The following is a 27,506-nucleotide window of genomic DNA, read 5'->3' as shown; positions in this document are numbered from 1 at the left end:
TTTGAGAAATGTGATATGTTTATTTTATAATATGATTGTTGATGTTGTGCTATAATCGTTTATGTTGTGTCATGTCGCTTATACCGTGTTATAATCGCTTATACAAGAAATGGTAGAGGATCTGGTTCCTGTTAGTAGCATAGGAATATAGGGTTGGTGTGTGATTGGAATGATATGTTGGATACTTATATTTTTGGAAGACTGGTAAAATGGGTTACCTTAGGTGTTCTGTTTTGTGTTATGTTTTTGTGTATTGGGGTACCCTGTTGTAAGGATGAAATTAACTTCTGATACTCTAGGAACACAAGTTTTACTTTACTTGGAAAAACTATAAGTTATTTGTATGTATGCAACTAAAACTAACTAGAAATTGCATTCCCATAGATAGATCATAGTTATTATGTAGTTGTTTGTAAAACATGTTATATATGACTTTTAGTCATGACATTTTGATAGATATTATCACATGTGCTTTTATTAGGTTGCTTTAGAATGACAAAAGTATTGATAAGTAAATATATATACTTAGTCATTAAAATAAGGACAATTGATTCTTGGAAAAAAAATTATTTATTCACATAATTATAGAAAATGAACTTGAATTGTTGAAGTCTTAAAAATATATTGTTATGTCATTTGGGCCATGGTTTTTAATTAGAAACTCATATTTATTAAATGTATCCACAATAAATAAAATCTATGAAGGAAGAAATTTATAGTCATAAATAGTTGTTGAGAAATAAATTCTATAAAAACATTTTTATTTATTTATTTATTTATTTCATAAAAGAATCGGGTTGTTACAGCATATGCTTAATATTTGCTTTAAGTTTGACCATCTTATTGCATGAATATTGAATAGAATGCTTAGTATTATACTTGGATAATTCTGAACTTGCATAACTCAATAATTGATATACTTCGTAGACATAAAATTGTATCAACTTGTCATCTCATGCATGTTATTTTATTGGTATCTAGACATATAACTAATTTTGTAACTTTATAAATATCAAACATGTTGACATAGATATCTATAGACATAAATATATGTTTAATAGTTCATATAACTTAATCTTATTAATCTAATTGCTAGATATAAAGCCATTTTCTATGATATAAGGTAATTTTATATCATTCATCCATATCATTTTATATGAGAGTATTATGACGTCATTTAATTCATGTAATCGATCTTATACAATGATATAGTTGTTGTTGGATAAGATAGTTTTATATTTCAAAAAATATATTTATTTATTTATATAAGTTCCTTAAATTGAGTGCCAAGGTCATTTCATGAATTTAAATATCATTATTAAAATATAATAGCATTCAGTTGGTTCTTATACAATATAATAATTCATAAGATTTAACACCTCAAAACATTTGATCAAAATGTGCTCAACAATTGCTACAATAATGTCCAGTGGAACATTTTTCTTGATTACTAATAACATAATCATATCCCCCTTTAAACAAACAACAAAAAACCTCACTTTCATTAATTTTAAAATCAAACTTTATACTACCTAACTATCTAGATCCACAAACCCATAAATTATTTGAACCCAAGTACCATATTTTGGTCAAATTGAAGGTAATATTCCTAATACTAATTCAATAATTTAAATAAAAATGAAATCCTCATCTTCAATCAGTGAAACCTGAAATAACAGCATGGGGCTCACAGGCCTTAGCATCTGGGCTGGGCTCAACACTTGGGCTAGGCCCAACAGGCTTAGAAAGAAGCTCTTGAGGCAAGTTCTTAATACCTTTGAGATAAAATGTATAGAATAGCTTAAAGGGGAAAATAATCTGGTGCAGTTTGACCTCACCATACACCCCTTGAAAGATGCCAGATCCACCAGTCACAGAAAGACATGTGTCTTCATAGGTCAAGTATGGTCCTTGCACTGAAATGTGACCATAATCTCCAAAGTAGAAACTATAAATAGCTTCATATCTATCACCTTTCTTTTCAGCTTTGTTTTGGATTAGAATACATATACCTGCTGTGATCCCCACGCGCTTTTGAAGGCATCCTGTGTATAACTGCATGTTCCACACAATATGAATGATAGATAATACAATAATAATATATAAAATTGATATAATGTTAGTGCATATATTTTTTCTCAACTCAAAATGGTTCTAAAAAATATTAAATGTGTGTCAAATTGATCTTTTTAGCATTTTTATGACCTAAACTAAGAGTAATTTGACTCATATTTACAATCTTGAAGTGTCAATTTAGACTTTGATTTTTTCAGGATAAAATTAGTACATCCAAATTTTTTTAACAAGTATTCAAAACTATTTGTCTGATATATTATTTTTTTTCATAGAAATAGCATGTAGAAATTACAGAGGTGGTTTTGCTTTTAATAATAAATTCAAGTACATATTCTTGTGTTTGTCAATCAAGTCTTTTCCACAACATACACAAATCAAATTTCTAACATTATGTTTAAGAAACTCTATTGTGTAGGTGTCTAAAATATTATTTTTATTAGTTGGTTATATGTTTGGACTAACTACCTATTTATAAAAAAAGAAAACATTTTTTATAAGTAATTCAAAAATATTGAAGCTGAGTGATCACAAACTAATTAGTATCCTAGTGAAGAATAAAAAAATTATTTTAATTTTGAATGAGCACTAGATAGCATATTTGTTAAAGAAAAAGTGGAACTCTTTAAAAAAAGACTTCTACAATGAAACTCTTAAAATGATGTTGACAAATAGTAAATAAATATTGCTTCAATCTAATAAAGTTTATTTATTTTACATTGCTATCCCAACATTTCTTCATAACAATTATTTCTTTATTTAATATAACATATTTAATATCATATCAATTGTCAACAACTTTATATCAACAATCAAATATATAAATATTATTTTTTATGAGATAACTCAATAATATTTTCATTAACAAATTATGTTTTTATTATTTAAATAAATTCATACAAAATACATTATCACTCGTACAAATGCACTAGTATCCTACTAGTTTATATGAAAATAAGAACAAAAGCATAGTAAGTGATGAAATGAAAGTAACTTGCCTTGTTGCTAAAAGGGACAAGATCACCAATGGAGTTAACACTTTTCTGGCTTAATCTAAGGTAAGCTGGGCTTCCACGATCTCTTTCATTTATCTCATACACACTAAGTTCTTGTACTTTTACTACAATATCAGACAAAGAAACCAAAAGGGTCATCACAAAAGAAAGAAAAAATCACTTATTTGCAGCACAAAATCACTTATATTTACCTGAGTCAGATTTCTCAGCTTGGCTTCTGCATGTGAAGGATTTCTTGGGTACTGCAAGGTGATGAGAGTGTGATGAAGTGGTGTTTAGTTTGAGAGATTTGTTTGATGAAGTGAATGATGAAAATGTTGTGGTGGTGGGTGAGGTAATGAATAATGAACTTGTGTTAGTAGGGTTCATAGAGAAAGAAGAGATTGTAGTGAAAGCAAAGGTTGATGAAGACATGATTTTTGAGGATTTGGTTTAGGATTTAGGTTGATGTTTGTATGAGAAGAAAGTGTATGGTTGCTTTAATTTGTGAGAAAATAATGATGTTGAAGGTGTTCTATATATAGGAAAAAAGACAAGACATTATTGCATTGTATAATGGTAATGTAGCACTTTATTAATGCAATAAAAATGACATGAGAGAATTCCATAGTGATAGAGTGGTCCAGATGACTCAAACTCGAATTCTTATTTAAGGGGAATCAAACATGTACCATTTGAACCAACACCTGTTGGTACTTTAACTGACTTTTAAATAAAAATAATATACATTATTACATAGTGACCCAATTAAAAAATAAATTTTATTTGATAGATTTTTATGATTATATAATTGATTAATGTTATATATGAAATTTTCATTTAATGGAGGTGGACGGTAGTGTGAATTTATAATGTTATGTTATGAAAATGTGAAACGTGAAGAATGCAGGAACAATGGTCTACTACGTGGTCAATCATGACATGAGGAATAATGGACGGTCAAATAAGTGTTTTTATTGAATTCTATACACTACTTCTATCTACATTATTAAATGTAACATTCTAACAATCATTTATAATGATTTCAAAAAAGGGTATCTTCAGGTATAGTTGTAAGACAAATGATGGAGATAGAGGTTAAATAAATTTTGTACACGACAATGGGGACGGACTACAGTTTCTATGGATATGAATTATCTGTTTCAAACCATGTCCTACTTCAGGTACCAAATCAATCAGTTACTTTTTATTTTTAAAAATATTATTTTATTCATATATTAACATCTGATTGGCTTGAGACAAGAAATGAAATATGGTTGAGAACATATGATCCTCATCTGTATCCACCAAATTAAGTACAAAAGGTATTGTCCATTGATATTGATGTTTGTTTTGGAGAGAGAAAAAATTGTATTGGTAAAATAGGTAAAATAGATAAGATGTGACTCTCGACTACATAATGATTAAAAGATTATGAGTTTAATCTTAAAATTAATCTTTTTGTTTGCGGATAAGATCATGTACATTTATTGTCTTCAAAGCTCACTACGTGAGAGACTCAATCCACTATGCGTACATTTATACTCTCAATAAGAGTAAGACTGATAATGAATCAAAATAATTTGATATTCGCTCAAATATTGACTTGCTATTTAGTTTGATAAACTTGATCCCTAAATCAAATAAGTCGAACTTGAATTAAAAATAAAACTTGTTAAACAAACAGAACACGAGTCAGTAACAGTTAGACTAATTAGGTTCATGAGCTAATTTAATCATATAGATATATGTATAACAGCTTTAAATTTATACATGGAATAAATAATCATCATTTGAGGTGATGAACTGAATCAATTGGGTTGAACTAAATAATTCACAAATTCTTGAAAAATCAAACAATTTTAAACTAACAAATCAAATTGAACAAATCAAATCGAACAATTCAATAACTTCAATAAAATTGAGTTTGATCAAGTTAAAAACATAATTCGTTTTGAATTCGAATATATCCCTAATTATATGCTAGACCTAAAGAAAATTCCATCTTTGAACCTGAATAGGTAAAGGCAATTCGTCAAACCAAATTTGGTGTAAATGCTAGTTTCTTAATATAAAATATGAAGGAAATGAGAAAAAAGTTGGTACAATTGTGTACAAGGTTATTAATGAGTTAATATTTTACCAGACACTGTTCTTGTTCTAAAAGAAAAATTACATAATCTTAAATATTTTTCTTTCTATATTCTTATTTGTATAAATTGCGGTAGCGTTATTCATTTGGGATAAGAATTTACTATCTTATGTCCAAAATTATGTTTCAAAGTAATAAAAACATGTTATATTAATAAGAAATTAATTAGTTATCATTTTTTTTTCTATTTTTACTTCATTATTATTAGCTTGAGACATAATTTGGGACATATTTTTGGGCAACAAATCTCTGTCCATTTATTTGACTGTCAACCATAGAACTTTATGCCTGTCACTGGGCCTAATGTGGCACACTCTCCACCAACCACAACAATGTCAAATTTCTTTTCCTTTCACACATGTATCATTGCATCTGAGGCAATCATGTCTGAGCTGAAAACAACCACAAGTACGTGAGGCTAATTCTCTCGGCGGACATTTTTTCCATTTACAAGACTTGAACCCAAGACATTACTTAAGAAAAATCAAACATGTACCACTTAAATCAACGCTAGTTGGTACAACAATGTCAAATTAAGTTCATTTTTAAAATGCTTACTTTGGCCGGAGCAACTGAAGCATGTCTTACACGTTATTTTGTTTAAGATATTTAAATCATAATTTAACATATGAAGAAAAATCTTTGAAGATTCTTTAAGTACAAGTGTACAACCGCATGACATATAGGTGTATATACAAGAGACTCCTACATAGTGAATTTTATAAATGATAGATGAATGAAGCTACTAGTGGTGCCATATAATGAGGACCTTAAACAAAAGAATTCACACATATCGAAAATGATTAATTCTTTATCTATAAAGTGACCGAATGACTTACATACATAAAAAATGATTAATTTTTTTAACTATATTTAACTATAAAGTAAAAAAATACCCTTATTATACTAAAAAAAACCAATGACCCACAAGTGACAAGTTGACTACATATGTCATATTGTTATTCCCTTGACCTACTATACCCTTGACCTACTATAGTGACCCAAATCTGTCCTAGACTCATGCAGATATCCTCAGGTTTTGTTACATACGAGTCCTTATGTACTCAACAGATTCACAAATTCCCAAATATTCAATAAATATTTAAAATATTTAAACAGGAGTGACTAAAATTAACTGCCAAATCACCTTAATGTTATTGAGATAACAAACTTGTCCCATTAACCAAGCTGTTTCATTCCCACATCCTCTACATGAAATAATACCGTATTTTCACATCTACCTTATATATGCAAGTTTTTTCATTGCAAATTATCGCACATAATTATTACTATACTACCAAGAGATTGATGACCACCCTTAATTACTATGCAAGCGTTTAAAATATTTTTTAGACTGATAAGAGAAAATGGCACAAGTAAGGATACATATTTACGAGAGTATAAAATTTATACACTGATAGAGTAAATATTTATATGTATGCACCATCTGATCCACCATTCATTTGGATTACTTTTTCTTGAAAAGTCAACAAAGATTAAATATCAGTGTATATATCTTTTTCTCATACAATTAATTTATCCCAATTACTATACTATCGAAGTTGTTGATGTGTGTCATTACTTTTTTCTAAGGGAGTTTTTGCATGTTCATTTTTGATCGACCAAAGTGGGAAAGGAAAACTGTTATAAGTATATTTCATAGTTCTGAAACTTTTGCTCCAAAAACAACTCATGGATCAAGAAATTTCATTACCCAAAAAATAGAAGTTTTACAACTTGAGACTCTCAAATTAAAATAGAACAAATGCAAAAAGTTGGAGCAAGAAATTGTTACCATAATAAAAAAACAGCTCTATCCTACATTGAAGTTGGCATCAAAGTGATATCAGGGATGCAGCAATGAGAGCTTATGCTAAGAAAAACATGGTTGATAATTCAATCACTATGTCCACTACATAGTACATACAAAAGAACAGTTCAAGAAGCTTTGCCCCATGACGCACTGCACGAGTCTTACACCTAGTGGGTCTGAGGAGGGTAGATGTATGCAACTTTACTCTCGCAAGAGAATGAAAATTAAGAAAAAGACATAAGGCTGAGGTCCTACTAGCAGAGCTGAAGGATTGTCAAGAAATGTGACAACAACAATCAAGCCTGACTCCCACTGGGTGGAGTCGGCTAAAGAAATGTGACAACAACAATCAAGCCTGACTCCCACTAGGTGGAGTCGGCTAAAGAAATGTGACAATTCAACAGATGATTGCACATCCATCTATATGGGCATGAAAAAGGCTATTCAAAGTCAGGGTTTTTCACAAACCCGCAAAAATCGAGTCATCCCTGATGGACAGCTGGTGGAGAGAACTGCAGATCTGACAGTGCCTAAATGAAAATCCCCGAGTTTATCTACGATGCTTGATGCAGGAAACAAAATTAATAATAAAATAAAAGAAAGCTCACTCATAAGACATACCTGAGGAGCACCAAAGCAAGGTGGTTGGTGGAAAAGCCGAGATGGTACACAATGTAAGTTTGAGTTGCAGCATGAGGACGACACCGAAATCATAGAGGTAAGTATGAGCAAAAGTTAAATATTAGGTTTCTAAACCAATTGCTTATATAATGTTTGTTATAAACCCTCATCCCATCCCCTAAATTATACCATTAAAGGGTAAAACGGGTGGCCCAGTAGAGAAGGGTAGATGTAAGCCGTCTTACTCCACGAGTAGAGAAGTTGTTTCCAGGATTTGAACTCGTGAACTCATAGTTACGAAGCAGCAACCTTACCATTGCGCCAAGCTCACCCTCTATTATACCATTAAAGGGTCTGGTGAATTATTTGTTGAGAACAAAAAAAACACTTGCTGTAAGCCTGTAACTAGAAAGTAATATACTATCATGTAAAGCATTACACAACAAAATAAACAGAATATGGCTAATAATGTTTCGAAGCAGAAAGCTAATTAACAAACAAAGAAAATTGAGATAAAAGAATAACTCATGTAATTGCGATGGATAAGATGTTAATTCCTATTGGCAAGTAAGTGCACTTCTAACTCAAAAAAATGGTTCAATATCAATTTCTCATTTTCTTCATCTTTTATGCTATCTTTCTTGGTGGAGTTTAAAACTTGGAATATATGTAAAACACACTAACAAGCTATTACAATATCAAGAGGATAACAACAACAATCAAGATTTCATCTATGGACTCCAATGGGCTATATTTTCAATAAAAACGTATAGAGCAACATCTTTTTTAATGGTTTCTTTTAAATTTTTCTTCACTGTTCCTTTATCCCACGTAACCAGATTATCTTCTATTTGATTTGATCCACTTGAGCCTCTAGTGGTCTTCTTCTCACATGACCAAACGACTTTAGTCGAGTTTCTGTCAACATTAAAATACGACGAAAATAATCACAAAGAGATCGTTTTCCTACTTGCTCGTAATCAGTAACTGACTTGAAATAGAACATACCTGAGTACCATGAAAAAATAATGAAAGAAGAGACAATCATTAGCCGAACTGCTTTGAATGCAAAGTTAATATGGAGCAAACATTGAATGACATTACAGCATCTTGTGACACAATCTAGCATCTTCATTTTCCAATCAATCTCGAGTATTTTCTTAACAATTCCAAAGACAAGTCATTCTCATTAATCTTATGAAGGCATTTCTTTATCTTCATGTATACTGGAAAATTAGGTTTAAGACCCTTATCCATCATCTCGTAAAGAATCTTCTGTGCAAGTAGCACATTTCCTGCCTGCAAATGAAGGCTAGCAAGTAAGCTGTAATTTGCATTGCTGGAGTAGCTCCGCTTATCAGCAGAATCAACCACATACCGGTGAGCTTCGTCATATTTTCCTGATCCGAAATAAGACTTTATCACTGCAGCATGACTCGAAATAAGAGGCTCAACACCCTTCAAAGTCATTTTATCAAGTAACTTCAAAACTAAATCAAACTGACCATCTTTACATAATAAGTTAATAACAACATCGAAGGTACTCGCATCCAATACACCATGGCCTTTTTCCATTGTTTCGAGTATTTGGCACGCTTCGCCGAATTTACCATTCTTGCATAAACAACTGACCAACAAATTATAAGTACTCAAATTCGGTTCACAACAAATTCTCTTCATCTCCTTTATCAAATCCCCTACTCTTTCATAATCACCTCTCTTGCACATTGTCCTCATCAACATATTATAATAGCTAACCTTCCTCCCAGCCGTTCCTATCACAAACTGCGCTATATCATATCGACCCGATACACTAAACATCTCTATCAATAACTGAACACCCGAACTTTGACACACCCCACCAACCACAATTAACACATCCAACATTTTCCTTAAACATTCCAAACTATAATCCTTGTCAAGACATAAAACTAACAAGAAATCGAACGCCTTTCTTCCTAAATGCATACCCTTAAGATTAAACTCATTCAAAATGGGAACCATTGCTTCATAATTCCCCAATAACCCACAATTATTAACAACCAAACAAACTATCTCAGAGTTACAACAAATTTCAGGATGTGAAACCTTTAACCAATCAAAGAACCTCAATGCCGAAACCCTCTCACATGACAAAACATGAAACAATTCAACAACTGAAGCCATAGACAAAGACACACCCATCATGTTCAACCTTTGCACTAAATCACTCACATCATCTCTAATCAATGCAATAATGTTATAAACCTGGTTAGGAGTAGCATACGGTCTACTACGGTAATGTGAATACGGATACGTACAAAAATACCTTATATTGTGTACACTAGAAGAAAGAAGAAAAGGGTGTTTAGGGGAACAAAATTTGGAAGACCCAGATGAAAAAATGAAAGCTTTTGAAGAGAAGGTGTAAAAGGGTGTGGATAAAAGTGTGTTGTTAGAGAAGAGAAAGGTGGAAAAAGAAAAAGAGTGAGGAATTGTTGAGAAGAACCTGAGAGTGAAACAAAGGTTTCGAAATTCCATAGGAGAGGAGAAAGAAAAAGAACAGTGTTTGTGTTTTGAGGTTAATGCTTATTATTTGTTTCATGGGTTTTAGATTATATTGGGTTTCAACTTTTTGGACCAAAAACACTTTTTGGGTCCTATTTGGGCTTCAATTTTAGTATTTGTGATATTGAGAATTTTTATTTTTGTGTTTGTTTAAGAGAAAAATGTATGTACCGATAGCGTTGAGTTTGTCAGTGTGTTATCTATCATTCACCTTTAATTATCATTGACTTTTCAAAAAAAAAAATATAAATGAATGGTGGACAATAATGATTTTGTATATATATTTACACTGAAAGTGTATAGACATAACAATCTTTGTTTAATGTATTTTTTTGATGTAAAGTTTATAAAATATTAGTGAATTTATCCATAAATGTTTTTAGTGAAAATAAGAGATTAGGAGATAGAGGGTATATAGGTTATTTTACACTAAATTTTTACATTCCCATGAAACATACACATTTTTATTTATTTATATTTTTCAGAATGTCACTTTCTTGAGTTTGTTTTCAAATTTTATATCAAATATGGATAGTTTATAATTCTCAGAAGATTCTTCATAACCATGAAAAAGTTTGTTTGGTAATGAAAAATTACAATGAAGGAACATGATCTTCTTACACTAACCATGTATTTTAGAGACAAGAGTATATTTGGCAAGATTTTGAAGTGGATTATAAGTTAGTCAACATATTTATTTGACCAAAATAAGTTTATAACATTGTCTAGTTATATGGGATTTTGATGGAAGCATTCATAACATTAGCCCTAATTTAATAAGCACCTTAAAGTGAGTTATTTGTTATAATTCCTTCACTTATAAGATCTTTTACATTATTTCCCATTATTAATTAGTCTATCATCTAATTTTAGTATACAAAAGTTTATCAACCTTAAGTCCATTGGGAGCAAATCTGTTGTCCCACAGTTTTATGTGTCATAAGTTTGTGATTGGTCAGAAAAATACTTAATAATTAAGTTTTAACTTAAATATATTTTTCCTGACCAAATACAAGTTCATGACACATGAAGTGGCACAAACTATAGGATAACAGATGTGTATCATTCAACCTTGAAGTAACTTTCAACAATCAACCATTTTTTTTTTGTCTTCAATCATCTTTCAGTCAATTTTATCAAACATAACCTAAAGTGCATAAATTTGGGCCAAATTTAAATGTAGCTGTATGAACTGAAGTGTTATCCTGTTCAATAGTTTATATTACTACAATTTAACCTCTAAACAACCTAAAGGAGCCATACTTTAAACTTCAACAATTAATATATATATAGAATGAGATTAACAAAAATGTCTATCAACTAGAAATCACATAATTCAAAGAAAACGTCACAAGATTCTATCTTGATCTTGTATAAAAGTTGAACATGTCAAAATTAGTACAGGAAACAAATCAAACTAAATTGAAACAAAATATAGTTCAATAAATATTTGTTTACCTTAAAACTCAACCCGAGTTTTAAATGAGCTATTTTCCCATTAGAATTTGGACGAATTGAAGTTAAAGACTTGTTTAGTTCATCTCATTAACTTAAATTGGCTTTCTTCATAAAGAGCGCATGAATTGTTTAGTTTAACTTATTAGCTTAATGATTCAGTTCATCAATTTAAATGATGACTATTTATTTAATAAATTAAATATTATCTACGCCATATATACACACATGTATATATACATACATTCATTATGTATATATACATAATCGAACTAACTCAAGAACATAAATAGTTAAATTATACTTTGTTCAACTTTGACTCGTTTATTTAACAAGCTTAAATTTTAGGGATGAAGATCTCTTGTACCTATTGATGTTCCAATGATGTACCAAGTCAATCAAAATGTATTACTTAATTGAGAAAAAAATTATAAAAACATAAATTAATATTTCATATTATTTTGGAAAATGCTATTATTTAAGAACATGATGACAAAGTCTTTTTGGGACAAAGGATCTTTATCCAAATTTTAGTTCATCTTTAACATATTTGGTTCATGAATTAAGTTTGTTGAGCTAAATAATAAGTCGAGTTAGGAATAAATATCAAATCGATTTGGTTGATTATTAACCCTAACCAAGATCATGACTCTTGAATTGGCTTACTTCCTTTGGGAACAGTGGTTAGGGGAAAGTTGCATCATATTAATATGGTTCTCCATTCATACGAACAGTAAATTTCAATTCTCTCGATCCTTTAATTTGTTTAGGCTACATAACTAGGTATTTAAACTATTTCCTTCTGTTTAAATCCGTGATTATTTCAACACTAAATATATATAATAAAACAACATTATTTTAGCAAACAAAAACGAAATAATTTTTTATTTTATATATATACACAAAAAACTTTTTTAAACTAAATTATAAACACAAAACACTTTTTTAAACTAAATTATAAACCCAAATAAAACACAAAACACTTTTTGAAAAATCTTTCTCTATACTTTTTTAATAAATTAAAAGTCCATATTTTTTCTTTGACAAAATCTCAGATATGTTATGACCAACCTGATAATACATGATAGATAACACCCATGCATACCTCTTTGTGTTATACCCATCACCATAATCATAATAAAGTATTTCCTTAATTTTTGATAATTTATTTCCTCTAACTAATAAAATGTGATATATATATATATATACTATTTTATATTATTTTAGAAATATTTTTACAAAAAATAATTAAATAAGATATAATAATTTTATTGAGCGAAGATAACTTATTTATATACAACAACATTCATTATTCTCTTATACCCATACCTCTTTTTAACTGGATAAATAAATAGATGTGATTTAGTAAGTGAAAAACAATCATTACATATTTATGACAGTGGTAATAATGATAATAGTATCCAGACCTAATCAGTGGCGGTAATGGAATAGAGTTAGAAAATAGTAGCAGCTTGGAATCTCCTATGGTAGCTAATAAGTATAGCTTAGCTGGTATCTCATTTCTTAATAGATAAAGAAAAAAAAAATTAAAAATTCTTGTTTTAGAGCAACATAAACATTAGCAACCAAAAAAACAAAATGAATTGAAGCATTATTAGACTTTACTGTCATCATTGTAAATTTGTTTTTTAATTGTTAAAAATCTGGAGATTTTGTTTATGTTTTAGTTATTTTCCATAAATTTGATACTGCCATTTTTTATTGAAAAAGGATATCGTGGAATTATTATTGTCTCATATATGTGATTTTGATTTTTATAAATGTGATTTTGTTTGGGTAACAATAATACAATGGAATTGAATTTTTTTGTTGAAGATTATATAAAACTAAACACCAAAATTTAAACAAAATATTAATTTATAAATTTTAAATTTCTATAGATTTAAGTTTTAACTATCTTATTTTTCAAATGAATCTAAAGTACATCTATAAAATGTATTAGAATTATTATATGTATTAAGGTTGAAGCCTGCCGGACCAGGCGAAGGGTTACCTTTGACCCATAATTAAAGGATATCTTTTAGCCCATGACAACCGGAAAGAAGTTGAGCTCTGACTTTGATACATGTTAAGGTTCCATTTCAAAACCAATTGACAATGAAAGGAGTAGTCCAACAGGTATTTAAACCATTACCGAGACAATGAGGCAGGCCATGTGGGACTTACTTTCCAATAATATGACTTAAAAAATAAACATATTAATAACATAAAATATAAAATATAAAATAATGATATTTAATTAAAGTTACTTTTTAAAAAATGGAACATTATATTGTAGATCTTAAGTGGTCACTTATAACACTTGCCTAGCAGAGGCTCTCTCCATGGCGCACAACAAAATAGATCTAAAACACATTGAAGTTGTGTGTATATATGAAACACATTGAAGTTGTGTATATAAAACATTTGAGATAATATATAAATTATTCATAGCATATATTGTACTCATCTACACCTTTAGAACTTTATTATTATTGTCTCATATATTATTCGTAGGTTTATATTATTGTGGCAACAATTTTTTTCCAAAATCAAAATATGAACTATGACATGGTCAAACAAGTAGTGACGATGATGAGATTGTTATTGTCTTGTCGATTTGATTGCTATTCAGAATAAATAATTATACTCTGATAAAGTAGAAAATTACCAGTGGTAACAAGTGGAAGAACACCATCATTAAAATTCATATTTATTCTTCTTAATCTTCTTTGCTGCAAACCCTTTACATATAGTTCCTATACAAATATAGAGATTATCAAAATAATTTTTTGTTTCAATTTAAAAATTCATTTTCATATATATCATAGTAATTAAGCTTCTAATATTATACTTTAAGGATCCTATTAAATATCCTCTTTTTTTCCTAAAAATAAACTCAAAACTACTCCAATGATAAATGTATAAGTGTTAGCACCTTGATGAATAATTCCATATATACTTATTCACTTTTAAAACAATACTATTTTAAAGAAATAGAGTGATAAGGACCCTTTTAAAAGAAATAGAATGATATGACCCTCTCAACTAAAGAGATCATCATCGTTATGTTTCATTCTCTGTTATCGGCTCATATATATTGACATATAAATATATTTTTTTTAAAAACAAAAAATAATATTTTGATTAATCTTAACGGTGTTTGATATGTTTGATATGGGTGATATCGATCCTTCTCAATTAACTAGAGACATATAAAGCTGCAATTATTAAGTAGCATGTGAAAGAACTACCCTTCAGAATCAAGACACTACCCAAAGTACCAAACTGTCTCTTAGGTTATGACAAACTCTTTGCTGTACACATGATTTTTTGTAACTGTGGGGTTTAGGGCATGTGGAAGAGTTGCATCTGAAGGACCTAAATATCTTCCTTTCAACCATATGCACCCACATGACATGTGAATCTAATGCCCTAAACAAGTGCATCTTTGGCTTCTGTTTACACTTTCTAGTTAACATTCATGTAGCACTTGTTCTCTTCATTCATGAACATGATAATAACATTGCAGGGAGTCATAAGGTGGTCTGATGGTGAAGAAGGAGGTCGTAAGGAATGGAGTGCAGGAGGTTGTGGGTTTGAGTTCCACTATCAACAAAAATAAGAGTTATAAGGTGGTTTAATGATTAAGGTGAAAGATGTTGAAGGTTGAGACTCACCCACAACAAAATACTAACATACTAACAATTGCCGATAAAAAATACACCATTGTGCAAAAGTGTAAGAAACCATATCATTCTCTATACAACTTTTCCTTTTACAATCCTACAAAGAGAATAATGCATCTTAAATGATTCCAAAATTGTATCAGGCAACATCATTTGAATTTGAAGCCACAAATAGAACATTTTCCACACATTAGAAACAAATGGACAAGAAAGAAAAAGATGAACTATATGTTCATCATTTAACAAACATAAAGCACACTTCAAATCATCCTCCACACAATATATCTCTTATGAAGCTCAGTTTTTGTTGCAACTCTTCCTCTAATAACTTTCCACATTAAGCAACAAACCTTTGAAGGAGCACACTTAATCCAACATAAATTAAGAATATTACCTAGCTCCAACGTGACCGGACTCAACTGAACTAAGTAAGCAGAATTCACCACATAAGAGCCTGAATTGTGAAGGTTCCATCTCCATCTATCTTCAACACCACTTTTGCAAGAATGATTCTGGATAAGATCATAAAGGCTTCTCATATATATAAAGACATTTAGAAAGAAAAGAGGACTAACCATCGATTTCATTTTCCTTAGCTATTGTCAATTTGTGCATTGATCCAAAGTCTTGTATTAATTTAGTTTGTAAAAAAATTACTTGTTAATTTTCCTCTTGTATTGAGTGAACACTCCTTATACACTTTTTTTAATACAATTTCCTTTATAAAACAAAAAAAATATTTCAACTTTTTGTAACATTATTATTTAAACATTATCTTTTTTCTTCCCTTCATACCCTACCAGTTATCACCTCTCTTTATTATCTTCTTATCTCTCTTCTTCCTACACCCCAAAATGATATGCTGGAATATCATTTAATTTTTTGAAGGCACACATTAAAACTTAAAAATAAAATGAATGACCAAATGTATATTATAACTAATTAATTTGGCGTAGACAAGACTCTACTTAAATATGGCATCCAACATATAATCCGAGATATGGTTAGGAATCTAAGTATGAATTAAATTAACCTGGAGTTGAAATGGAATGAGTAAATGTTTGGATTATATAAGTGAATGAATCCATAAATCTAAAATTTTATAAATTTTTTAAGCAATTTTTGAATTAAGGAATTATGTCAAATAGTTATTATTAATATAGATATCCTAATACTTGTGACAATTCTTTCCTAACTGTTGAGAGTCACATTACAATATAGTGTGAGTGATGTAATGTTGTTCCAACAATTTTGAATGTGTTGGGTCAATAAATTAATTTTGCCGTAGAATAAAAAACGCTTCTTAAGTTTGGTATCTATCAAACAGAAACCCTTGATCCAACTTTGCACAGTTGCACTATAGGTCAAGTTATTATCATGAGACCCGATCATATATCTTTATTTATCTAGTAGGAGTAATATATATATACGAGGAGAGATTTGTTTACACCAATTTTAAGTTACACTAATTACACTTAATTTCAATTATTCATTTTCTTAGATCTTATGAACCAAATGGGTGAGTACAATAAGTGATGAGAAGAAAAAGAGAAATCTTAAATAACTTTTAAGTTTTACCCATTTGGTACGTTAGATCTAAGAAAACAAATGACTAAGATTGAATGTAATTAGTGTAACTTAAAATGAATGTAAACAGATCTCTCCTTATATATATACACCCATTTCGTTCGTTAGATCTAACAAAATGAATGACTGAGATTGAGTGTAATTAATGTAACTTAAAATGGGTGTAAACAAATCCCTACTTTTTTTTATATATATATCAAGCTAAGTGACAAAGCTAAAAAGCTTAAATGGAAGAGACGTAGATCTTTTTGGTAGTTTCATTATATTATTGTAGCTTATTTCATTATTGCTTTTCTTAAAAGCACGATTACGGAAATAACATAATTTTAGAAGCATTATTAAAAAGAAAAACATAAACTAATATTTAAAAAGAAAAATCATACGACATAAATTAATATTTTAATATTATTTTGTGAAATTTAATTGGCTAGAAACATGAAAAAACTAGTTTTTCTTAAGCAAATGATCCTTATTCCAAAAAGATTAGTGTTGGCTTTTCAACTAAGTATATATTTAAATATAGATACAACTAGGGATGAGCATGGGTCGGGTTGGGACAAGTTAAAGCTTGTCCTTACCCGACCCTAAATATTGACCCAGTCATTTTTTGAACCGAACCCGATCCTAGACACGAAGCTAACCCGACCATAAATATTGATCGGGTCAGACTTTAAACTCACCCCGTCCCTAAACCTGATTAAATATAATGCACACTCATTCAAGATAAAGACTTCTCAATATTTTCTTATTATAAATATGTAATTTGACATATAAAATGATACATATATATATATATATATATATATATATATATATTATTAATCATGTATATATGATGAAATATTAGAGAATCAATTATACTTTCGACCAACAGATATTATTACTCTGTACATATTTGAGTAGAAACATATACAAACATATTGAGTGAGTGACCATGTGACGGGCTGGGGTCATGTTTTGTCCCTACTCGATCCTAAATATTGATCGGGTCTATTTTTTGAACTTGAACCCGTCCCTAGACCCGATCAGACCCGACCCTATTAGAGCCCGACCATGATTGGGCCATTCTGAGTGAGTGAGTGAGTGGGGCCAGGTCCTGCTCACCCCTATATACAACTAAGTATATTTAATTAATTGAGGAATAAATCACCAATAAACAAAGACACATTGTAATGACCCCAAAGCTGAAAACCAAACAAGTAGATGATGGCTCTGGCCTTTTACAATGTAGTATTTAGGGTGAGCATGAGTTGGGTTGGGCTGGGTAAGATTTATCTCTTACCCGATCCTAGATATTGATCGAGTCATTTTTTGAATCCGTACTCAGCCCTAGACCTATAGCTAACCTGACCCTAAATGTCGACCAAGTCAACCTATGAACGCGAACCCGACACTAGACCCAATTAAATATAATGTATATATATATATATATATATCTTTTAGAAATTTTTTTCTCAATATTATTTATTTTTATGGACATGTAATTTGACATATGAAATGATATGTGTATATATATTGACAATCATGTATATATGATAAAAAAATTAGAGAATCAATGATACTTTCAACTAAATAGATGTCATTACTATATACATAATTAAATAGAGACATACACAAACATGATAACCATGGAGCTGGTCCAGGTCGGGTCATGCTTGTCCTCTATCCATTCCTAAATATAGACTGGTCTAATTTTTAAACCAAATCCGACTTTAAACCTGATGAAACCTGACCCTATTCAGGCCTGATTATGATGGTCAAACTAGGTGAGCGGGTATGATTGGATCTTGCTCATTCCTTATAGTATTCATCAATTTACTCCATGAAATATACACTTCTATGGTTAGTCATTAAAAGTGTATCATATCAACCACTTTAGGGTTCAAAAAATTAAATAAAGTATTGGAAATAAAGTCTAAAGGATCACACTTAGCTTCCTCAGCAAACATCATCAGCTCCCAAAAAAGAGCATTTGAACATAAGTTTTTCCACTAACTAAGGCATCCCTGAAATTTGTTGCCAGGATCAACCAAGGGAAAAAAACTTAGAATTACCATAACTTAAATAAGAGCATGCACTCATAAGACTACCCTCCTTCTTTTGCCTACAGATTAAATTCCAATAGTTGACCTGAGCAATTTTTCCTATTATTTGTTCAACCTCATAAAAAAACTTCTTTAAATACAAATCAAAATATTTAACACCACCCTTTTGGGAATCTATAAAATATAAAGGTCAACAGTTGAAAATAGAGTTGATTAGAACAATTTTATGTCCTAATGAAAGGTTCTTTCTCTTCTAAGCTAGTAGATACTTCCTCTGCACAATATTATAACCAATAGACAAATTCAAATGCGTAAAAGGAACATGTGTTATTTACATTTTACAAAATAGACACATCTTGTGATAGTTCATCTTATTAAAATGGTAGGAGATATTAAAGAAATCTTCTTGATTAAAAGAAGTTTAAAGAATATATGAATATTGAATGGATTGAGTGAATGATAGTTTACAATGAAAGTAAACTATTTATACATGAAAAATAAAACTTAACTAACTAAAACCACTAAAACTAACTCTAACTATAACTAGCCTAATACAATATCAACCAAATACCAAAATATAGTTCAAAATATATTTCAAGAAACCTTAAAATAAAAAACCAATTCAAAACAACTAATAAGTAACTTCTAAATTTTGTCCCAACATGCTTCCTCAATAAGAATAGCATCATTTGTTTATTGAAAAAGAGAAATGCCCACACTTTTTTTGATCGGCAAAAGGAAAGATTTTATTAAGAGAAAAAATAATTACAAGAGAGAAAAAGGGGAGAAAAAAAAAAACTAAAACCCTTTACAACATAGACTCAAGACAAAAAATGGGGTTTACTATCCAGTCCGAAAAAGAGACCTGATCTTTGTCCTTCTTCCCATTAATCCAAAGCCAAGAAGTAATCCTATCAGCTTCAAGAGTTTTCTCGAGAGAGGGATTTACTGAATTAAAAATAAAGTCATTCCTAGAAATGCCCACACTTGATACACCAACATTTCTCATCAGTCCATTCAACCCCTCTACTACCAGAACAAACATGAATGGGCTATGTAACTTGGAGATGATATTCTTAAAATCTTTGGTCATTAGTTAAAACAAAGTTTGTAGGTATGAATTCTCCTATACTTAATGAGTTATGAATCATATTAAAATCTATTAAAATACTTGAGGTCTTTTGTTGAAGTGACTTGTTCTCCATAATTCTTATTTTATTCTATAAGATATATAAAAATTAAAATTAAAATAGGAATTAAGACAAAAACTTTGAAATAACTTTGTATAAGCACCACCTAATATTGTGTTTACCACAATTATTATATTGAAAATTCTAGGAGGATGAAGTTGATGCAATCATAATTATAATTATAATTACAATATCATTACAGAAATTCCTGAAACTACAACATTGCAACCATAATTACATTTGCATAATAGAATTTAAAATATTAACATTAGTAATCTACTTGTCATCAAACTGGATAATAACAAAATTAACGTTTGCTACTTTTGTTTGCAATATCAGCATGTAAAAGGATATATAGACTATAATCATCACCCTTCTTTAAGTCATTTAATTTTAAATTTTTGACGAAATAAAAATTATTGATTGGATGCTTTTAATAAATATGCTAGAATCTGATGCCTACTATTAGCGCCTACCTCAGTAAAAATTGCCCCTTTCACATTTTTATCGAAAATATAGATTGCCTATCACCTCATTGTTCCAAATTTTAATCTTGCTTTTTAGCAATTTGAGCTTCTCATTAAAACATGATGCTTTTTCAAGCCAAAAGATCTCATCAACCAGTATTATGCAAAACCCATGCATCTTTTCCCATTTGCTTGAATTTGAAGATTCTGACCCCACTATGTTCTTAGAATGTTTTTATTTTGTTGTTTTATAACTGCTATATTTTTGTGACATAATTAGACTTTTATTGATCATTTTACCTTTAGGCCATATTTTCTTTGGAAAGTATACTTTTTTTAGAATAACTAAGGTCTTAATCCCAAAATCTCCTGGTGCAAATAAAATTGAGGAATTCAGGCCCATAGCTTTTGTTAATTTTCAGTTCAAAATTATTATAAAAGTATTGGTTGATAGGCTAGCTGTTTTAGCTCCTAAAATTGTCTCTCCTCAACAAAGAACTTTCGTAAAGGAAAAACATATTCATGACTATATCTGCTTAGCTTCAAAGGCTATCAATATGCTGGACTACAACTTTTGGTGGGAATCTAGCTATCAAACTGGATATAAACAAGTCTTTTGATACTCTTGATTGGTGTTTCTTGCTTGACACTCTTAAGGCTTTTGGGGTTTAGTGAGATAATTTGTAACTGAATCAAGGTGATCCTCCACTCTACAAAGCTCTCAATCAATGTGCATGGTCAAAATGTGAGATTCTTTAGTTGCAAGAGAGGGTCAGGGAAGGAGATCCTCTATCCCCCTTCTATTTTGTCTGGCTGATGATGTTCTCAGTAGAGGGATTTCTAAGCTCATGGTTGAGGGTAGAATGAGCTCAATTTTTGGCCCTTGTGGGTTGCAAACCCCTAGTCATGTGTTATATGTTGATGACATCCTAATTTTCAGTGAGGGAACCAGAAGAGGTCTCTTAGTCTTGAAAGGGCTCATTCATGATTATGCTAGTGCTTCTGGTCAGCATATTAACCTCAACAAGTGCATATTGTATTCCTCAAATGCTTCTACTAGGAAGATCTCTAGCATAGCTGCCTCTTTAGGCTTTTCTGTTGGCTCTTTGCCTTTTAACTACTTAGGGGTTCCTTTGTTTAAGGGAAGCCAAGAAGGGTGCATCTTCACCCTCTTGTAGACAAAATCACTCATAAGCTTGCTTCATGGAAGGATTCTTGTCTATCCTTCATTGGTAGAGTTGAGTTGGTAAGATCTGTTAAATCATTGGATAGTAGCATTAGGAATTTTATATGGTATGGAGATATTAAAACGGGGAAGCTGGTCATTGTGGCATGGCACAAGGTTTGCACTTCAACTAAATCTGGTGGTTTGGGGCTAAGATCCATCAGTCATATGAGTCAAGCTACCCTGATGAAATTGACTTAGGAGGTGTTACCTTCTAATCAAGAATGGGCTTCATTCTATAGGACCAAGCTTGGTCATGGTGCTGCTTCTAGCCAAAGATATTTTAAGTCTTCAATCTGGACTAGTATTAAAGCTAATTGGCACACTGCTATCTCCAACTCCTTCTGGTTGGTGGGGGATGTATCCTCTAAAAAGGTTGGATGTCTATTTGGATGGAATGTGATTCGGCTATGGTGGTTGACATATTCAATGGCAAGGTGTTAGTCCCTTGGAAGTTAAAAAGGAGGTGGAGTGCTTGTAAAACACTAATTATCTCTATGAACTTTATACTCTCTTACATTTTTAGAGAGGGTAACACTTGGTGGGATGTCATTCCTCGTTTCATTTTAGAGGATTTTATTGTTAATAGGCTAGGCTTACCTAACTATAGGTTCAAACTTTGGTAATGCTTGTTCTCTTGTAATCCTTTTTTAGTCAATATAGTTTGGTGATATTGCATCTTGCCTTAAAAAGGGGTATTCTCTCACTTTTTTGGGTAAGAAATTAATTCATTCTGAAATGTGTAATTATCCCTCCTAAGAAGTGTCACCCACTTTTTTATTAAATCCCCTTTTTTGACATACAAAGCTCTTCCCAAAGTCTTATTTTCTCGACCTTCTACTTGGATTCTAAAGAAAAACTAGAAAAAAAAGCATAATAGGGAAATAAAATATCTGAAGTGAATAAACATTCCAAGTGTTCAATATACCACACTATCGAAAGTTTTACAAATGGTTTTTTTCTAAGTCAATGTAAGTTATTAAAAGTCTTTAAAATTAATTTATAAGGTGAAATCTATCTTAACATGTTTATTTCCAGGCTAACTTATGAAAACTTTTCTGTTAATATTTTGGAGAAAGTCTTCTAAGTTTAAAATCTCTCACGAAAGTCTTTTGAAATTGAACTATTTGTGAATCATTTTATCTCAATGTTTAATCTATGCTTTTATTCAAGTTGAGAAAATGTGGTTTTGAATAAAGCTTTTAAATGTTTGAATTATTGTTTTCATTTCATATCTCAGAAAACAAGAGTTATATTTCTGGAAATTTTGTAAAATGAAAAAATATCATTTCCAACATTTTTAGTAATGAAGTAATGATATTTTTTGAAATTTCTAACACTTTCGTAACTTTATTTATTTTATATCTTCCAATGTTTTAACTTTTTCATGTTATTTCAATTTTTTGATGTTTTAGAAAAACAATACACATTTTTTTAAACTTTATTTTTCAACTATATATGCATTTACTACTCATCCTCTTTACATCTATTTCTTCATTTATTTTAAATTCAATTTTCAATGTGCATTAAATTTTGGTATTTTAGTAAATGATATTTTTATATCATTTAATAATTTATTAAATTATGCATATATAACCTTAAACATTGAAAGATATAGAATGGAGGGAATAAATTTTCAATTACTCTCTCCACTAATCAACAAAATATCAAAATGAATCAATGAGTGTCTCACTTGTTCAAACCAACACACATCTTTAAATAAAATTTATTCATTTTTCTCTAAACATAGCAACTTTTGGTTGGGTGTGGTAATATATGATTTTGGGATGAAAATCGTCTCCCCTTGAACTCTGCAACTTGAATTAAATTACAGAGCAATTACATATTAATAATTTATTTGAACTTTGACTTTTTGGATAGCACTTACAAGTACATGATGTTCGTTATGACTTTCCACACATCTTTATTATAACTAATGATCAATTCAATAATTAAAGGTGTTCAATATATTGTTGACATAAAATATATTGAAAATTAAAAAATGCAAGTATAAAGTATGAAGACATCCTATAAAATAGTGACTTTATTATTTTAGTGATTAAAATTTAGAACTAAATTATTTGCAATAATAATTATCATCGTTTATGAAGTTTAGAGTGAAGAGTTTTAAAAATGAAAATGATAGTAATAAATATGTTTTGTGGAAATGAAAACATAAAAATAAAAACTGTCTTTTAAAAAATAAAATATAAAATACAAATATAAAAGCTTTCTAGAAACCAAACATATCATTATGTTTCTTATAAAATGTTTCTGTTTTAAAAATGTTTCTTTTGTGTTGGTTGGGCTTGATGAGTGGTCTTTAGCTCAAGGTTTTGGTTCTAAAGCTTTAACTCCTATAAGTTGGAAATAAGTGCAACTTTTATCCCGTTTTGGTTTAAGGTTTAAGACTTAACTCTTAGTTAAGAGTCTTTAACATCCTAATGAACAAAGATCCCTCTAACATTAGTAACTTTGAATTTTAAGCAAAATAAGGAAGCATAGTGTTCCTTGGTGCATTAAAACACTTAGGGGAGCTAGTTTTAGAAAGTGAAGGTTTATATAGTCTCTTTAGCATGTGTAATGGTATTTGAACTTAATAGACTTGAGGAAAAGAATATGTGGTAACTCGGGTAATTTGGTATATAAATAGTATCTATCGCAAACAAGTAGAAAGAGTAAGAGGTTGTCATATTCATAGAGAGTTGCTAAATATAGGATTTCAATAATTAAATCACTATTCTAAGCTTAAGCTGGTTTTGAAAAGGTTTTTAATGTTATTTGGTTGAGATGTAAAATTACAATAACTAAAGATGTTGGATTTCTTTGATTGGGATTAACTGTTGGCCACTTTAAAAGTCTTTGCTTTCAACAACAAATTCAACAAGTGGATCAATGTAATTCTGCTATATGCTAGGCTATCCATTGATGCCAATGGTCAGAGTGTAAGTTATTTTAGCTGCAAAAGAGGGGTGAGGCGGAGTGATCCCCTCACCCCTCTCTTCTGTCTGGCTGAGGATGTTCTCAGTAGAGGAATATCTAAGTTGCTTATTGATAGGAAAATCAGTCCAATCTCTGGTCCTAGTAGGCTGCTATCTTTTAGTCATGTTCTATATGCAGATGGCATCTTCATCTTTTGTAAAGACGTCAAAAGGGAGTTGCTAGCCCTGGAAGATCTGATCAAGGACTATGCTCAAGCTTCTGGTCAAATTATTAATCCTAATAAGTATAAATTCTAAACTTCCCAAATCTCTGCTAGAAAGATCTCTAACCTTTGCTCTTGATTGGGCTTATTGTTGTTGGTATTATTAATATTGTTTCTACAGTTTGGTTTTGTAGAAATAAGACAAGGTTTGATGACATCAAAACATCCATTGGCCATGGTATTTCTAGAATTAAGGTGACCACTTCTCTCACTGGCAATACCTCCAGTCTGTGTGCCAACTCTTCTTTATCTGACTTCAGCATCCTTAAAATGTTTAAAATGGTGATTAATTACAAGAAAGCTCCAACGATTATGGAGGTTCTTTGGAATCATCCTCTTCCTGGTGGATCAAAATTAATTCTGATGGGGCTCCTCATGGCTCTCCTGACCATGTTGGTGGGGGTGCAATAATTAGGAGCAGTTCAAGGGCAATGATGGGCTGATTTGCTGTTTACTTTGATATCCAGGATTTTCTTTATGCAAAATTGCTTGCTACGATCATGGCAATTGAGATGGCTCATTCTAAGGGTTGGATGAACATCTGGTTGGATTGTGATTCAACCTTGGTAGTCGATATCTTCAATGGTGTTGCTATGATCCCTTGGAAGCTCCATCAAAACTAAAATCACTATCGTCATCTAATTTGGTCTATTAACTTCAGAATATTTAACATTTTTGAGAAGGTAATGCTTGTGCGGATAAGCTGATTTCTTTTGGAGTGGTTTTCATGGATGATGCTTGGTGGAATTCCATTCCGAATTTCCTTTTGCCCGACTTTCATATGAACAAGCTTAGTTTGCCTAATTTTTGGTTTAAAAACATGTAACATATTGGATGTTTGGCTCTAGTTTCTGTTTAATAAATTTGTGGTGTTTTTGCACTATTATCTTAAAAAAAGATGTTCAAATTTAGATGTGAGATTGACTTCATATTCATTTCAGAAAATTTGGTAACGATCAAGCAAATAAATAAGTATGACTCTTACACAACATTGGACCTCAAAATCATTAAAAGTTAATACTTTAGTCAATTTAGAAAGTCATGAAATAAAGTTAAAAACCTTACATACGAGATAAATAATTATGACTGAAATAGGTACAGGCCACTATGTCTAGCAATCCATGCATATGAATTGAGTTTAGTGCGCTGCTCAATTGTGTAGTCGTCAATGTCTTGGTCAATACTAACATTTTACCAAAATAACACTATGTCTAGCAAATATAATGATAATATTAAGTTATCTGAATCATCAAACATACTTCTATGTCTAGTAGTCTATGCCATCTAGTTTGAGAGTTATTCAATGTCTATATGAGTACATGTCTAGCAATCATATGAATATAGGCACACATTGTGATAATTAAACATAAAACTATGTCTAACATTATACAAAAAAGATGAATTACATGCATTGGGCTATTGAACTGAAATTTCTTCACTAAGTTCATCTCCTAAAATATACTAAACAATTCATCAACCACATAGTGAGCATTAAGCATGACAGAAATAATTCATGAAAAGCAAACTTCAATTTATTCACATCAAATTCCAAATATCACATCGATGAATAATAAGACCAATCCAACAAGAAAGCAACATAGCTAAATATTTTCATACATAACAAGGTAAAAGAGTAGTTCAGAAAATCATAAGTCATGGAGAAGTGTCGGCTTCTCCATGAACAAACAACAACTTCACTACTCATACTCTTTCACTTTTAAATCATATTTCCAACTAAAAAATCTAAGAACTACGAAAATTAGAAACCATCATAAGAAGTATCCCAAAACAGGTTTGAAACTCCCTAGCTACTACGCGATCCAGTATATCTATATCCTGAAATGTCATGGAAACTCAAATAATAGAGTTAGTGCAAATACTCATCAAAACTCCAATTATTAATGCATAAAATAAGTATTTAGAATTAAACGTGTTAAATTAATCTAAGTTAAGGTAATTTTCACACCTAACATAATGATAACTAAGTTGTCTAGGAGACTTATAAAGTAATATATTAATGGTTATTTGAGAATAAATTACCCTATATATTACGGATGTTGAGATAGGAAAGGACTATCTATCCATCATTGTGAGACTATAAAAATTGAAAGTCAAAATTTATATATTTGCCATGAGTCTCATGAAAATAAATATCAAGACAATGTAGACATATGATTTTCTCGCTTTAAAAAATCTCAAAACAACATATCTCTCGAATAGTGAGAATTTCATGTTTATGTAGTATGTCACACGTCTCCATGTCCGATGCCTTTGTGAAGGAAAAATTAAGACAAAACTACTAAATTGAAAATGATCATTTAGGTTATTTTTTATTTACAATTTGGTTATGTAACTTTTATTTATTTCATTTTGGACCAATGAATAATGTTTTGCTTCACAACTCTCTCAACTCAATTAAAACTCACAATTTATGTTGAACAT

At 30.3% G+C, this 27,506-nt stretch overlaps 2 protein-coding genes across 3 annotated transcripts; both read right to left on the bottom strand.

The window, feature by feature from the left end:
• Positions 1,419-3,542, bottom strand: LOC109335008 (allene oxide cyclase, chloroplastic-like). 2 transcript variants are annotated; one of them, XM_019571038.1, is made up of 4 exons: positions 3,281-3,542; positions 3,072-3,193; positions 1,606-2,055; positions 1,419-1,503 (listed from the first exon to the last, which is right to left on the bottom strand). In XM_019571038.1, exons 1-3 carry the CDS (start codon positions 3,501-3,503, stop codon positions 1,654-1,656), a joined length of 747 nt encoding a protein of 248 aa, XP_019426583.1. In that variant the 5' UTR covers positions 3,504-3,542; the 3' UTR covers positions 1,419-1,503; positions 1,606-1,653. The 2 variants fall into 2 exon arrangements, with proteins under 2 accessions (XP_019426583.1, XP_019426582.1); XM_019571037.1 differs by having other exon boundaries at positions 1,482-2,055.
• On the bottom strand, positions 8,223-10,208 carry LOC109335165 (pentatricopeptide repeat-containing protein At1g79080, chloroplastic-like). The gene is made up of 2 exons (XM_019571260.1): positions 8,663-10,208; positions 8,223-8,572 (listed from the first exon to the last, which is right to left on the bottom strand). Exon 1 carries the CDS (start codon positions 10,172-10,174, stop codon positions 8,786-8,788), a length of 1,389 nt encoding a protein of 462 aa, XP_019426805.1. The 5' UTR covers positions 10,175-10,208; the 3' UTR covers positions 8,223-8,572; positions 8,663-8,785.

This window comes from Lupinus angustifolius, chromosome LG20 (genome assembly GCF_001865875.1).
Source record: "Lupinus angustifolius cultivar Tanjil chromosome LG20, LupAngTanjil_v1.0, whole genome shotgun sequence".
Classification (NCBI taxonomy): Eukaryota; Viridiplantae; Streptophyta; class Magnoliopsida; order Fabales; family Fabaceae; genus Lupinus; species Lupinus angustifolius.
This window is presented reverse-complemented; position numbering and strand designations above follow the sequence as displayed.

What these genes read in the sequence shown, in the direction of transcription:
- LOC109335008 (XM_019571038.1), bottom strand. Translation starts at nt 3,503, where the DNA reads ATGTCTTCATCAACCTTTGCTTTCACTACAATCTCTTCTTTCTCTATG. An exon ending in AGCTGAGAAATCTGACTCAG is followed by an intron (nt 3,194 to 3,280) that starts GTAAATATAAGT and finishes CTGATATTGTAG; the next exon opens with TAAAAGTACAAGAACTTAGT. An exon ending in TTGTCCCTTTTAGCAACAAG is followed by an intron (nt 2,056 to 3,071) that starts GCAAGTTACTTT and finishes TGGAACATGCAG; the next exon opens with TTATACACAGGATGCCTTCA.
- LOC109335165 (XM_019571260.1), bottom strand. Translation starts at nt 10,174, where the DNA reads ATGGAATTTCGAAACCTTTGTTTCACTCTCAGGTTCTTCTCAACAATT.